Source organism: Neodiprion fabricii, chromosome 4 (assembly GCF_021155785.1).
Source record: "Neodiprion fabricii isolate iyNeoFabr1 chromosome 4, iyNeoFabr1.1, whole genome shotgun sequence".
NCBI classification, from domain to species: Eukaryota; Metazoa; Arthropoda; class Insecta; order Hymenoptera; family Diprionidae; genus Neodiprion; species Neodiprion fabricii.
Window position 1 is genome coordinate 27487477 of NC_060242.1, and position 15430 is coordinate 27502906.

A 15430-nucleotide genomic window follows, 5' to 3' on the forward strand; every position below is an offset into this window, starting at 1 on the left:
CTTGGAAAGAGGTATATCTCGCCAAAAACTGCTAAAAGGGATACTCGTATCTCATACGCACTCGCATCAGCGCAATGTTTAAGAATTAACTCGTGAGATTCACCTCTGATCTAGCTGGACTAGCGGGTGCACTGTCGTCGAAGATATCGGAGGCTTCATCGACGATTACTCCGTCCTCAAGGTGGGATCTCTTCGAGTCATTCTGGAATCAGGAAAGCATCGTGATCAATTGTCAACTCAACTATTTTCCCTAGAAGGTGAGTAGTATTAATTGATAATTTAAGACCGAGCAAAGTTGTGAATTGTAGGTTGATCTTTAGAAATTAGGAAAGGTTGTACAAATTGAGAATATACGTAAAATTTAGTGGGAAGGTTGACCATATCGTTAAAATTGATATTTTGATTTTAGATATCTTGTCATGGGTGTTCTGTTGCATCCAGCGATTGTGGGAAATTCATTGGCCGGAGTAATCATTTTCATCAAGACTAGGATGATAATTGAATTAATCGATAAGAATTACAGCTTTCAGTGAAATCTTTTTTCACGTTAAATACGTGAGGATAAGATAATGATAAGACGAAAAAGAAACTAAATTGAATCGATCCATGGTAGCTGAATTGATTTCGAGTTAAATTGATCCGCTTTACTGGAATCATTGCTTCAGTCTTGCTGTAGAAAATGATTTGATCGATTCAGCCAAACAAAAGACAAGATATATGCAGTGTCGTCGAAACGTGATCGTCAAAATTGACTCGTCACCGATTTAGTCTTCGGCAGAAACAAACGTCCGTAGTTTGATTGTCCGGACAAAATGATTTTAATAAATTATTCAAACATTTCGAAAAGTATAACGGTGGCATAAATAAGAGAAGTAAATGGAACGGATCATTTGAATAAGGGATCGTTAAGGGCGTCGCGTGGTACCTTGACCGGAAGCGAGGCTAGCTTCCTTTTCCGGTCCTTCTCCTTGTGGCTCGTCGGCTCAGTGTGCCGTATCTCTTCCATGTGCTGCTTACGCTCTTCGCTCCGTTGGCTATCTGAAATTAAACGGCATCTCTGTATCTGCGACTTTGCGGTCCTCGTATACTTGCAGCCTTGGTGAGATAAAAACCTGCGTTGTTAGTGCCTTCGCACAGTTGTAAAAAAAAAAAAATACAGATACGAAAGAACCTTGACAACAATGTTACAGTAAAAAATTCATCTAAAAAAAAGCTCTTAAGCAAATGTGTTGAGGAAGGAATTGAACAGAAATTTGCTAATTTTGACATCGACTGCACATATGCACAAAATTCCATAATCGACACACATACCGTATCCTACACTTTTTTATCACAAAATTAGCATAGCCTAATTAGAATAATGAACTTAGACTCGACCGTTCCGCTGTGAATGATTAAAGAGCACAGTGTCGAAAATTCAAGCACCTTGTGCGCCTGAGCATTACGACGATTAAATTTCTTCAAAATTACAACATACTTTTACAGAATTACGCAACTGAGGTCCAATAAGAAATTTCTCATTTTATTAGCTTTTCATGTACCATTTAATTTTTAGTCTCTGTATTGAGTACGTTACGCTTCAAAGATCACATGTTCTTTGAAAATCAAAGGATATGTTTGCTGAGGAATTGAGTAAACAAAAACACGAAACAAATAGTAGGTGCAGCCCCGACATTGAATTTCAGAAAAATCTAAGACCAGGGTACAGAAAACAAATGGAGAAGACATTTTTTCAAATAACTCGATTGTGACTGGGTGAAATTATTCAATAAAATGGTAAATTCCGATTCCTAACAGGGTATCGTGAATCTTCGGATGGTTTTTTTTTTATTTTGTTTTATCGCGCAATAATATTCAGAACCGAATTTCTTTTAAAAAAAACCGAGAAATCCGGAAGACCGTTCACTTTCCGTTTCCTCGCAAGATATTTGCTGACCCGGAACATACATAACTGCATTATTATAGTTTTGGGACTACTTGCGCAAGAAAGCGGCTCGTGTTCACAGGTGAAACAAATTACGAGAGAAAATTACTCTCCGAGATACAATGATTCGACGTAAAGAGAATTTTAATATCAAAAACATCTATCCACTGATTCCTTGAATATTATAACGTACAAGGTGCACCTTCGCTCGCACATACCTATCTACACATAAAAATTGGATAAAAATCGTATAAATTCGATGAATCGAAGCTATCGTGAGACACGAAAGCTGGCATTCGAGTAAATCGAATATTGTTTGACGATTCAATTAAAGGCCTGCGTTACCGCCGAAAATACGAACATATCATACCAATCGTGAGCGATGTAATAACCAGTTACATGATACAAGTATATTATAATCGATAACCATATATACGGTACGAGATGGGCATAAGATTATTCAATAAAAATACAGTGTCCCTCTCATATTTATCTCGTATACGTGAAAATATAACATATACATCTCCGCGTTACACGCGCACCTACGTACGTACATCTAATTAAGACATTAGACGCTGACAAACCGTCGTGTCTCTAAGCAATTCAAAAATATTTACGAATATCCTACACTCTCTTTCCTGCGCACGGCTCGAGAGCAGAGGTACAGATATAATAACTGCTCAACGAACGTGAGAACTAGCCATTTAGTCATGTACCTGTATACTGTATGTATATACATATATACGTATGATGCCACGAGGAGAAGTTATATCTTTTAACTACGGGTTCAGGAAACCGCCGAATTATCGGTTGCCTCATACATACACGCACACACGCACACACACACAAGGACAGGGAGGAGCTAGCAAAGAATTATGTCTCGAAAACAATTAAGATCTTTCTTAGATTCTTTCCTCGAGTTTCTCCTTCTTTCTCATTATGCTCAACTATTCGGCGTTATTGTTACTAAGTAGTGAATAACGCACTCGAATTGTCGGAACTCGCGACACTCTGCGTTTGAAAAATATATCATTCTTACGTATACCTAATAGGGAGGACTATTTTTATTTTTACCTTCAATTTTTTTTCGCTTTCTTTGGCATGGTTGAATTGAAAAATTAACAACAAGTGCTTTTTCGCTACGTGGAATATTTTGCTTGTTTGAATATTACGTGTATCAGAAGAAGCGGAAATTGCACGACGTAATTCATCGCTGGACGGACACGGAAACGATAGCCATGGTTCATTGTTTTATCATATCATATCCTTCCGCTGTGATATGAAGTTCCAAATCAGCACGCTCGATCAAATAAAATACACATATATGTATATACTAACTTTTGCTATCATCGCTTGCGAGTTTCTATGCCTTCCAGTTGAAGGCATATATATGAAGCATGAAATTTCCTATAAGAATCTGTATTTAGATAGTTTATAAGTCAAACCGTCTACGAAAAAAAAAAAAATTTGAAAATTTATTTAAACGGGAAATGGAAAAAATGAAACAGACACCTATAAATATCAATATTAAGAGCTCGTATTTGGATGAGATATTCGATTTGAGATGCTCTACCGCAATTTTGGTGCACGTTTGAAAAACAAATTTTTTTTAAATATTCTTTTGGCACACCCTATATACGGTGTATGTATTCCTCTTAAATGAATTACGCTTCAGATATTTTAATCTTACGCCTGTTACACGATGTTCATGATTAATCAATGTATCCGCGTAACGAGGTTGAATAAAATCGGAACGAATGATCTTTGTACAACGGATCGATGAATAAAAATGAAAATACAGGCTTGACGATGAAAATTTGCGATAATTACTGTATTATTAAACAGACTTGCAGGGGTTGATAAATAATTACTATCGTATACGTGGTGTCTACGCCGTTGCGTGTTCTCGTTTGCTGATGATTGCGGATAAAAATTAAATCCTCGACGCTGTGTTAAGGTATAAAAGACATAAGCGCGAAAAAGAAAACTGGAGTTCTAGAAAGAATAAAAAAAAAAAAAACAAGCAATTATCCTAAATTAACAAGAAGATGACTACAGCTAAAACTATAAGGTGGATAATGGGAAAAAAAAGAATAATCATCGACTTACATTTCGCTTCTATTTCCTCGTCGTCGAGTAGCAGAGAGACAACTTCCTTCGGCTTCAGGGTGTCCGGTTTGAAATTACCACCGCTGATTACCATGCGTTGAATCTACGGGGTTTATATACACGTTACGTTCACCACTTTTACGGCTTTATGGTGCGCACACCCATGCAGGCATACCGCGTGTGCGTACCATGCAGTTATAATATGCCGATTTAACCATGCACCAGACTGTGCAGCCTGCATTTTAAACCTCATTATGCAACACGTATGAAGAGTCTGTGCGAATTATACGGATCCCGAGTTGAAGAAACTCTCCGATCACAGGGCGGATCCAACGGTTATTGGACGTCGCAATGCTCGAAACGTTCATCCGACTGATAAAGACGATTAAGGATGAACCGAAAGTCAAGAAAAAAGGGTAAAACCCTTTTCAGAAACCTCCAGCAGTGTTATTTGCGGCAATGATGGTGAACGGGATTAAAAAAAACATTCCAACCATGTACCATAGAAATGAATCTGCGCAAATTACATAAATTTTGAGAAACGATGGTTAAACTCTGATGTGTTTGATCGGATTCTCATGTTTTTCAGCTTGTTCTATTCGCTAACCAAATTTCCACAAATTCTCTGACAAAAATTGCGCCGTACTTACACAAATTTATTTTTACGCACCTTGAAGATAATTATTTATAAGATTGTTTTCTCGGGTGATCTCCGAAGATATTTACGGTGAATAAAATAAGTAGGTACAAGAACATCAGAATCCAATTAAAAACATCGGAGTTTAAGAATTTTGAAGGTTCCAATTACAAAACCTTGTCTCCAACTGTTTACACCTTAGGTTTTGTTATTTCTATTAGCATTTCATTCGTGTTCACGATAATAATTGTCGCAAACAACGTTGCTGGAGATTTTTTATTTACAGTTTTATATTTTCTCCCAACATGGATTCAGCCCGGTTCGTCCTTAAAGATGTGTGAAAAAGGTTTGAATTGGTTTGCTGAACGGACGAATTACCTCGCTCTTCTCCCTGGCCCGTTGAAGGATGCGTTCCTCTATGGTCCCCTTGCAAATGAGCCGATAAACGGTGACCTGCTTCGTCTGACCAAGTCTGTGAGCCCTGTCCATGGCCTGCTGATCGACGGTAGGGTTCCAATCACTGTCGTAGAATATAACCTACGTCGTGCGTACGTACAAAAGAGATACGATTACGGTTTTTGATTTACGAAAGGACGTTGAGTAATCGTTTTCGGGGATTATAACAGCTCGGCATAGACATAATTCTTCGCCATGCGAGCATAATAAGGATCGAGGACCCTGCAAGGCTCCCCGGGAATCGTCCTCTTTTCGCGTTGGAACGCGCGGAGAAAGCCACGAGTATGGATATACAATATACATATATACATATGTATATATATATATATATGGCAAGGGGAAGACGAAAGCTCCCAGGTTCGACGAAGGCTGCACGCCACAGCAAGCCAAGCCAACGCGTGTTTAATTGACCCATAAAATGACGTCGGCAGCACCGAGAAACGGCGACCAAACAACCTGACAACTTCTATCATGCATGTGCACACGACTCTGTGGCCCTTGTACATTGCGTATATTAATATGAACTCGCTCCGTTAGAAACTAGCCGAGAGAAGCGAGATGCGGTTAACCTCTGGGAAGATGGTCTCCTCTCCGGGGCAGCCATCCCGAGTTTTCATTGCACCGGGTCACCGGGGCCATGCAACGATCGCCGTATGCACTTGGCGGGGGGAAAGTGGCCGGGATAACCTCAACTTAGGTGTACTTACTAATCCCGAGATAACGTCGTTTCTAACGTACCCCGTTTCAAGCTTGCGATATATTGCGAATCTATGCCAAAGAAGACATTCGCACACGCTGGTCTGATTTTCATTGTTAAGGGTTTCCAAAAATGTCGATAAAAAAGCTTCTTCTTTCGGATAGTGAAATGAATAAACATTGAAACAAGTTGCAAATATTTGTTTATGTTTTTTTTTCTTTTTTTTATCTATTTGTTCTTGCAGAGACAGATAAACCGCCAGAAGGAGTCAATCCCGGAATCCATTCTTGTTCGCTTGGTGGATCGGAAATAATGCAAATATGTTTGAACATAGGTTTCGGACTTTTCTATTCTTGGTTTTGGAATCTGCTTCTATCAAGTCGATCATCGAACAATTTTGAATTTCAATCAACTTTGTGCCCATGCAGAAGAAGCAAGACGTCTGTCTGATAAATAAATCCTCAAGTTTTCTAAACCTTCGAAGGAAAAAGGAGTGAAACCAAATCCCAAGTTCATTGTTGCTCACAACTAACTGCAATTTCTCAAAACCATAAAATTTTAATTACAAATACAATATCTTCAAAGCAGTTTCACAAAACTTTAATGTAAAAGTCTACACCTTTCGGAAACGTCGTAATATCGCGGTTTGCATAGTTTTCTCATTTGGTATTCGAGACCAGCATGCAGTAGCTAAAGTTGCCTTCCAGTGAGTTGAATCGAGGGATGATCAAAACGAGGGCCATAAGGTGAATAACGAACGACAAGGAGAGCTATAATTTCGTGTATCCACGAGAAACGACGAACAAAGCGAGAAAGTGAGGCAGGCACGCCGTGTCTCCGAATAAATAAGATTTGTTGGATCGATGGTTGAATTCAAGATTGGGAACGCCTATGCCGATCGGTGCACAATAGGTATGCATACTTTCGTAACGTAAATTGATGCAGACACATCGTCGATAGAGACGAGAAGCGAGCTCCGGAATTTCGATTGAGGAAAAAGAGGATCTGGTACCGACGAGACGAGACGAGAGGAGACGAGGCGAACGCTACATCATCGCATCTCGATGTGTCCCATTCAACCTACGCATAACTGTCCTAATTAGGATAATTTGGGGTTAAATTCCGTCACCTGCGTCAAACGAGTTGTGTACCGAAAACGGGAAGGAAAAGAAAAAAAAAAAGATTTTCATAACATTATTTCTTCCCCCTAATTGTTTCTTTCAGCTCGTTGACACACCTACGTAGGTATAGCTACTTATACACAACGAATACGAAACGTATTACGTGACTAATTAAATACCAATACTTGTCCGACGAAGGACACCTGCTACCCTCGAGTCCCGATCATCCCATCGGCTGTTACATTTTAGTACTCCATATTCAAATGTAACGATCATCTTGTCGAAGATAAAACGCATATAACGAGCAGAAACGGTTACTCAACATGGATGGAGTTGAACCGAGATTGAGCAATGGAATTTCTTCCGATTCGATCGGTCGGATTTTTTTTTTTGTCATCATTTCCGTACATGTTCTTGTATAGTCGGACAAATCCGAGATCGTAAAATTTCTTGAACAAAAATCAACAGGTGAAACATTCAGCGAGTTCTTCAAGATCCATGTGTGCAAAAACGTCAGGAACCCGAGTTTCAAATAAAAAATTTCAATTCCTTGCAGCACGGATTTGACGCAGCGATAGAACACGAACTGCAAGATTGACAGTCGTAAAAGGAAGATCCGTATCTTTTCATTGCTCGTAAAGACTCGAGCAACCGAATGGTATAATATAATGAATGGACGATAAACGAAGTACGAATAGAAAATCGATCATTCTCGCAACGGTGTATAATAATTTGTTTATCGTATTCGCACACACGCGACAGAGATCGTTATACGTGTTCCTCCGACGGTGATATTTCTTCAGCGATCGCATGAGAAAAGCCGAAACGTACTTTATAGGTGTATATATATACTACTACACACACACTTGTATACTTATATAAATATATGCAGGAGAGAAAAATGAAATACCAAGACATCGCAGAGGGTTCATAGCCTCTTGCTGTGTGCGTATCTCTACTTTGGTATCTCTCACTCTCTGTTGCATTCATGCGTATAACTATATTCAATCGAATCGTATTACCCTTGGTCACGACAAGCATATAAGTTACCGCGTCGTGATTATAGATTTCATTATTATGGAATGGAACAGACATTTTCTATTTATGTTGCAACTTCCTTTAAAATCAAGTAAATAGGTGCACATGGTACCCCGGGATTGCTACCATCCATTTTATTACTTACGGCAAATGAAAACGAAAGATGAATAAGAAGCGAGAACTGAATGCAATCGACTATCATCACCGAGCTGTTATAATATTATTGCCTCTAACAAATTCACAGGTATCGTCTCTCGAACCCAATTAGCTAAACTTTGCTGCATTGTTTCTAGAATTCGTGTGAATAGATTGTTATACGCTTGATCTGTCAATTATCGTGTAACGTATAACTTACCGTATCCGCGGCCGTGAGATTGATTCCTAAACCGCCAGCCCTGGTGCTGAGCAAGAAGACAAATATGTCAGCCCTGAAACAGAAACGGATAGATAGTCTGGTCAAGGGGTTGATTTACGGTAGTTGAAAGGACTCTGAATGCAAATGAATTTGGGGAGTTAACGGTCGTAGGATTTCCCAGAACAAATCCTCGTACAAGCAGCGTACAGCTTGTGATAAGTTACATACGAATGTACAATTTTCATACCGCCGCGAGGATTTTCCGGAAATTTCTTGATACGACGCGACGAAAGGAAGGAAAATCGGAACGAATTGTTGCAGAGACAAGAAAGGGGATGGGGGGAAAAGGCAGAGAAGGTGGGCAGAAGAGCTCTGTACATATTATACGATATGATTTACGAAGACAGGATGAGACTAACGATGGCCCCTCGAGAAAAGGGGTCCGGATAGCGGCAAAGTGACACGTTGGGCGTCGACCGTAAATCAAAGCCGGATGCAATATGGGTGCAATATGGGCGGCGAGCTGGAAGGAGCACCGCCGTACAGAGCAATATTAATATATAATATCGGCAAGCGAAAGAGCGGACCTGAAACGTTTAACGAGGCGAGCGGAGAATATATTGCGGTGTAACCACCACCTCAGATCCTTGCGGCCGGAAAAATATGTGGCCAAGTTATCTTCCCCCTGTCCAATCTTTCGGGGTGAAACCGCGAAGAGGAAGACATGTATACGTAGGTAGGTAATCACGCGATGTATAAATTGCCTGGAATTCAATTACCAACGTTTTTTCTTTCGCCCGATCAATTATCATCGCCGTAATAATTTCCTCGAGGCTTTTGCAATTTTCATTCTCTGCGGTAGAATTTGCAATTCACGTGTCGCGGGTATTGTGTCCATTGAAAATATTATAATATAATTTGTCAATAAAATAAATAACCGTTTGGAAGTGTGAAATTTTTCAAGTTTTTCAACAAACCGATTTTATTCTCGCATTTGTTATACGACGAAAATCAACATGTTTTATTTAAAAAAAAAGAAAGAAACCAATAACGCATCGCAATAAATTCCCGCGGAAAAGGCGATATGCCGCAAACTGCTGAATGACGCGTTTTTGTGTATATTTGCACACATAATGTATTATAGTGTATAGCGTGGAGAATCGAATTCCGCTTTACACAATATATAGGTATACATATATATGTATATCTGCTGCTGTATTGTATTACACGAAGTACAGCATTATTTGTTGTAATTTATGCCGTAATTAATATTGGATAACGTGATTATGAAACTCGAGCTAATCTCTGTTGCTCGAGGCCTTGTCGTGCTGTTGTGCGTTTTTAACCGACGAGACAGACAACGTCCCCCGTGAAAATATTGTACATAAACATAATATCTGTGTGTGTGTGTGTGTGTGTGTCTGTATGTATACGGCCTCATATATTCGAACTCACTAAATATTAGGAATTAGGTTGCCTGAACCGAAAGGAATTCTCTGCATGTAAATCAAAATCGGGAAATAAACTGCTAATTGCAAGGAGCTAATTGTATGTTTGGAAACAACAATTGAGTGTAAAAAAATATAGGGAAGACAAATAATTCATTTTAAGTGTAGATTAAATTCATTCTATTGCATAACGGACGCAATAACGAAAGTATAAAAAAAAAAAGTAATGAGGATATTTTTTTACGTAGCGTTACATTTTTCGTATAAAAGACAAAAGCAATTGATCGGTAAATAACTCACCGTTTTTGAAAGTCGGCAACCATGTCTCTGCGGTCAGATATCTTCGACGATCCATCCAGTCGCATGAAAGTGTGTTTTCTATAATACATGTATTCCTGAAAGCAAAAAATTCGGAATATGAGCTAAGTATTTATCACTGATTTCGTATTACGACCGTAGCCATAAGCATGACAGGAAATTGAAAAATAGTAAACTATTGTTTTGTTCAAATATCTAAACGTTATGCCACACGCATTATTATATATTTCCCTTGGTTTTTTTTTCCCGATGATAAAAATTATCTGGGTATTACAATAAAGCTCGATGATAATAAAAACAGTAGGGGAACCCCATGACGATAGCATCGAGACGAAACTGGGCGTTCCATAGAAACGATAAACATCGGTAATTCCCAAAAGTAACGACGTGGGTGACTTGTAAAGGAAATGATTTCGGCACACGGTATTTCCACGATGAAAGTAGTCCAAAGATTATACTACTTTCTACAAATGAATTGAATTATTCCAACGAGGTTTGGACTGACATAATGTTAATAATTATTTCCTTCTTTCCCCCGTCTTCCTAATAATTCATTTCGAAATTAGCCTCGTAACGAATCCTCGATTCAGGAGGAAAGGGAAACCGAAAAAAACAAATTGCAATTCTAATCAAGCTGAACGATCGAACGACCGCATCGTTTAATTACCAATGTAAATAAAATTCACTTGTCATTATAAATAACCGACGTTTATGCAGGCAGGTATGTGTGTACATTTGTAGAGTATGGGAATAGATTTTCATTGAACGGCGGTAAGTAGGCGTGCATATATTCGAATATAACATCTCATAACGGGGCGACTGATCCTCACGTGCAAGACACTCTTGCAGCTCTGCAACTCGGCAGCTCTGCACGCATGCATGCATGCATGAGACGTGGCGCGTTAATTTAGTTCCGGAGAGTAACTCGGTCGAAAGGAAAAAGGGGCTCCTACCCTACCCTTCTAGTTTTTAACCCTTTTTAAGCACTCGCCTCTGCGCCGAACCCTCCTGCACAGCAAGCAGCAACTAACTCTTTTGAGAGCGCGCGGTTTTAATCGTCAGAAGCGTCGTTAGAAGCGACAGGATGTATGAATATATCCTTTTGGACGTGTTCTTCCGTCCATAATAGATCGTACAAACCGACGTTAACATATCTCGCATACATGTTTCTGTCCCTTCTTCTTACTCTTTCTCTACATTCGTAATCTTGATCATTCCATTGGAAAAAATGTGAGGGGAAAAAGTAAATGAAAAAAGAAGAGAAAAAACTACAAAACACAAGGCAGGGGGGGCGTATTTCCGACCGTAACGTTAGCTATTTAAAATAAAAACTAAAACGCCTCGTAATTCTTATCCTTGTAACCAATAATTGACCAATTAACGACGGGCGCAATAGAGCTCTACGTTCCAACTCGCCTCGAGAAGATCGATCATCTTTGTCATCTGGGAATAGATGAGAACACGGTGACCCTGCTCCTTGAGTCGCCGTAAAAGGCTGTCTAAAACGGAGAGTTTCCCAGCATCGGTGACGAGGGTTTGTTTATCTGTAACAAGAGAAGAAAATACCGAATAAAACATACTCTACAGGATCGCCGATAAACCGGGTCGTTAACTCGACAGGAAATAAATTTGTTTCGTTTTATCTTACAGCGGAAATTTGAGGTAAGGAATGTGTAAAAAATATCAGCGTCGAAAATAGTTTACGAGAGTGTACGAAATAGCATGAAGAAAATGGAAAAGTGAAATAATTATACGAGAATTAGTGTCGCAAAATCGATTATATGTCACACTTATCGCCTTCTTTTCATGTATGAAAAAGAATCAAATAAAAAAAATAGAAAGAAAAATGATTGAGGAATATGGTAAAGAAGATATTTAAAATTTAACTTTCCCGATTACGTATGCATACCTATAACATATTCTCGGTGAGTGAATAAGAAAGTTTAATCATCCACCCGGCATGTATGTTACACATGGGTAATTCCATGCGAACGCAACCAACGTCTCACCATTACCATTTTTTATCTTGTTCAAAATTTTTACTCAACTGGTTAGTTATTTGTAAACATTGAGAGTGATTTTGAAATAACCGTTTTTAAAATTCTCAAAAACTATACTTTCTTTTCTCCAAACATTTCAAGTTCGGCCATATAATTGGCCGATTTTTTCTAATTTTTAACACTTGTCTTTTTTTTTCATAAACCAAAAGATTGTTTACCTGTGTTTCTTAAACGGTCTGAAAATTCTCCATAAATTCTCAATCCTTCGATTTCTCGCTTAGAACATTTTTAGACAGGTTTCATATTGTAGTCAATAAAAAAACGTTGAATATGAAAAAAAAAAAAAAAATAGATAAAAATCGCTCAATGATGGAACCGATCTAGAAATGTTCTAGGTGAAAAATAAAAGTGCTGAGAATTTTTCGAGAATTTTCAGACCGTTCAAACAATGTTTTAGTTCATGAAGAAAAAGACAAGTGTTAAAAACAAAAAAAAAATAGAAGAGAAACCGTCCAATCATGGGCCCGATCTTGAAATGTTTGAAATGGAAAATACAGTTTCTGAGAATTTTGCAAGGACTTTAAAAAAGGCCCTTTTCAAAATCACATTAAATATTTATAAATAATTTAGCAGTTGAATAAAAAATCTGAAAAAAATTCCGAGTAATGTTTCAGAGTTTGAGAGTATTGCAGAAACAATTTGAAACAAAATCAGAAATAGTGAGGGTCAGGCGTTGGTCGGGCTCGCATGAAATTTCCCATACGTATAGCTTGTACATTGGGAATGATGGACGTGGATTGTTTCAATTTTCACGTTATGTGATTGCTCGCAGATAAAGCGGAAATTTTTTCATTGTAGATTATACAAATTCCGTGATATGTATCATTGACGTATGTATGCATTAGAGATACTAACATTAGGAAAGAAGATAAAGTTAATTAAGTGTTTTTAATAAGTTTCTTGAATCGATTTTTAATCTCACAGAACGTACAAGGCGCAAGCAAAGCAGGCGTATAAACGTGAGAAACTCTATACGATTATATGTAGAGTTATGCATCCGGCCAATCGCAGTCTCACACCGTAACCAGTATCAAAAATGCGATCACTGCTAATAATAGGTAAAGCAGCAAACGGATTGATTATTAATGCAACGGTGAGAAATCGGATAATCCTGGTAGATTGAATTCACTGAAACATTATTCCCATTAGGTACAGCGTCTCGTTTGATGGCTCCTCGTGAAGATACGATTACGGTGCGACTGTAATAATGCATGTAAGGCCGCGCAACGGTATATTGAATTTAGAAAAACAATTAAAAGTAAGAAAAATTAACGATGCGTTGGCGTGAGCATTATAATAATCGTTATATTGATTCACGCTCGAAGAGATACGCAAACGATAACTGCGTGTTAAAAGTGCAGAAGGTGTTTCTCGGATTTCAGGTGTATATTATAAATATCATCGAAAGAACGTGAATGTTATTTATGGCTAATGGAACGCTCATTCGTTGTTTTTTTCACATGGAATTTTAGCAGGCTTGAATAGAAATTGAACTTCAAAATAACTCGAAATATTTCGCTAAAACAATACGTAAAAGCTAGAAATTCCAAGAGGATTTTTCAATTCCGGTCTGTAGCCGCAAAATCTGATAGCATTAATAGAAACGGGAACCGCAGGTGCTGACGATGAGACTTGGTAGAGATTTTTCTCGAAACAGCGCAGGTTTTCACATTATAGCCACAGGTGAGTATCATGGCATACAGAGAAGAAAGAGGTTCGCATCAAAATTAAATGCTAACGGGGTCTTCAAGACCCTTGTCCCGCTATATGGTTACCACGTTTCGTGTGTTGTAAAAGATCGATTCTCTTTTCTGTACAAGGCATTCCAAGAGGTATCGAACAAGATAGGAATTTCAGATTTCAGATTTGCTCCAGAATTTTGTTTATTTTTATATAAAAATACTGGTCAAGAAATAAAGCCCAATTGAAAGAAAAAAAAATTCATTTCCTGTCTGAGACATCATTTAATTTGTGACTAATAATTGGAGTGATTTTTTGATATCAATATGAAAAATCGATGATTTTGAACCTAGACTTTCAACCGACAGCTATCTCTGATTTCAGCCTGAAGAAGTAGATAAGATGTTACATGATAAAAGTCGCGAATATTTCTACGTTACACAAGAATGAAAAATATACAATTCGCGCATATAATAATAATAATAAATAGTCATTTTTCAACGAGTCAATAACGAAAACTGATCGTTTTCCGAACTATCTTGAAATTGGATATTTCGTTTATATAATCACATGTGCAATATTAATTCTTACGTTGTGTGGAGAAAAAATACTTTTACGACCACCCTGTATATAGTATACGACTTATGCCACAATAATTTTCAATGGTCCGTTACGCAAGTTAATAAACTGCATATGAAAGGGAAAAAAGTTGAAAAATTAATGTTAGGTAAGCCATAATAGGCACTTTAAGAAACGTGTAATTATAGCGGTGCAGTTCGGAAATAGCGTATACGTATTTATAATTTTATAATCTGCAGGATCTTTGTTCCAAGATCTAACAGAAGAATAAACACATGTAGATATACTGCATATATGGAAACGTTACAAACACATATTCAGTGTTGTTTCAGTATATTGAGTATTGAGAACCGTTCATGTTTTACCTACCCACCAATACGAAATCATGTGTACGAGAAGAGAATAATTAGCCCGTCGTTGATAAGTTTAGTTCCTCAATTATTTAAATAGTTCGTTCTTCGCACAGATATACATGATATAAATGCTGGTAAGTAGGCTATATATTTGTGAAAACGAAAAAATGGCCGTGTGATAGCATTGAGTTACATTCGCTAACGATGAGTTTATATTTTCAAAGTCCAAGTCCTGGGAATTTCTTAATTATTTCGGAATCCAATTTTCCTTTCCTCACCAATGAACAATTTTTTGTCAGCACATCGTGAATAAATTTACTGATTGTGAGATAAATAGAACCGAAATATGAGCGAAATCGAAAATACAAGTTCAATCAATAACATGCAGACTGAAAGATATGAAAAATCAAAAACAAGGAGATTGGACTATGGGTACAACGAAACTAATAAGATATAACTGACGTATGATTCATATTCAATTTCGATTTGGTCTGCACCATTCGTGCCTAAGATTTTTTGATACTTACTGATCCAAATGAGGAGGCGAACAATTTCGACTGAATTTAAAAAGTAAACCTGACTGCTGTCATGAATGAAAATATAGTTAGAAAGCAGCTTGAAATGGAAAAACGAATACCAAGACTATCGAGTCGAT

At 37.9% G+C, this 15430-nt stretch overlaps 1 protein-coding gene across 4 annotated transcripts in view; it reads right to left on the bottom strand.

Annotated features, from left to right (window-relative positions):
* Window positions 1-15430, bottom strand: part of LOC124180831 (chromatin-remodeling ATPase INO80) — a 37221-nt gene that overhangs the window by 13623 nt on the left and 8168 nt on the right. For 3 of the 4 annotated variants that reach the window (XM_046566676.1, XM_046566677.1, XM_046566678.1), the window contains 7 exons: window positions 11520-11647; window positions 10086-10180; window positions 8338-8410; window positions 5049-5207; window positions 4034-4136; window positions 926-1038; window positions 104-202 (listed from right to left, as the gene is read on the bottom strand). In XM_046566676.1, the coding sequence (XP_046422632.1) occupies window positions 104-202; window positions 926-1038; window positions 4034-4136; window positions 5049-5207; window positions 8338-8410; window positions 10086-10180; window positions 11520-11647 (770 nt within the window). The remainder of the gene's footprint in view (window positions 1-103; window positions 203-925; window positions 1039-4033; window positions 4137-5048; window positions 5208-8337; window positions 8411-10085; window positions 10181-11519; window positions 11648-15430) is intronic. The other variant, XR_006870316.1, reaches the window with a different exon arrangement.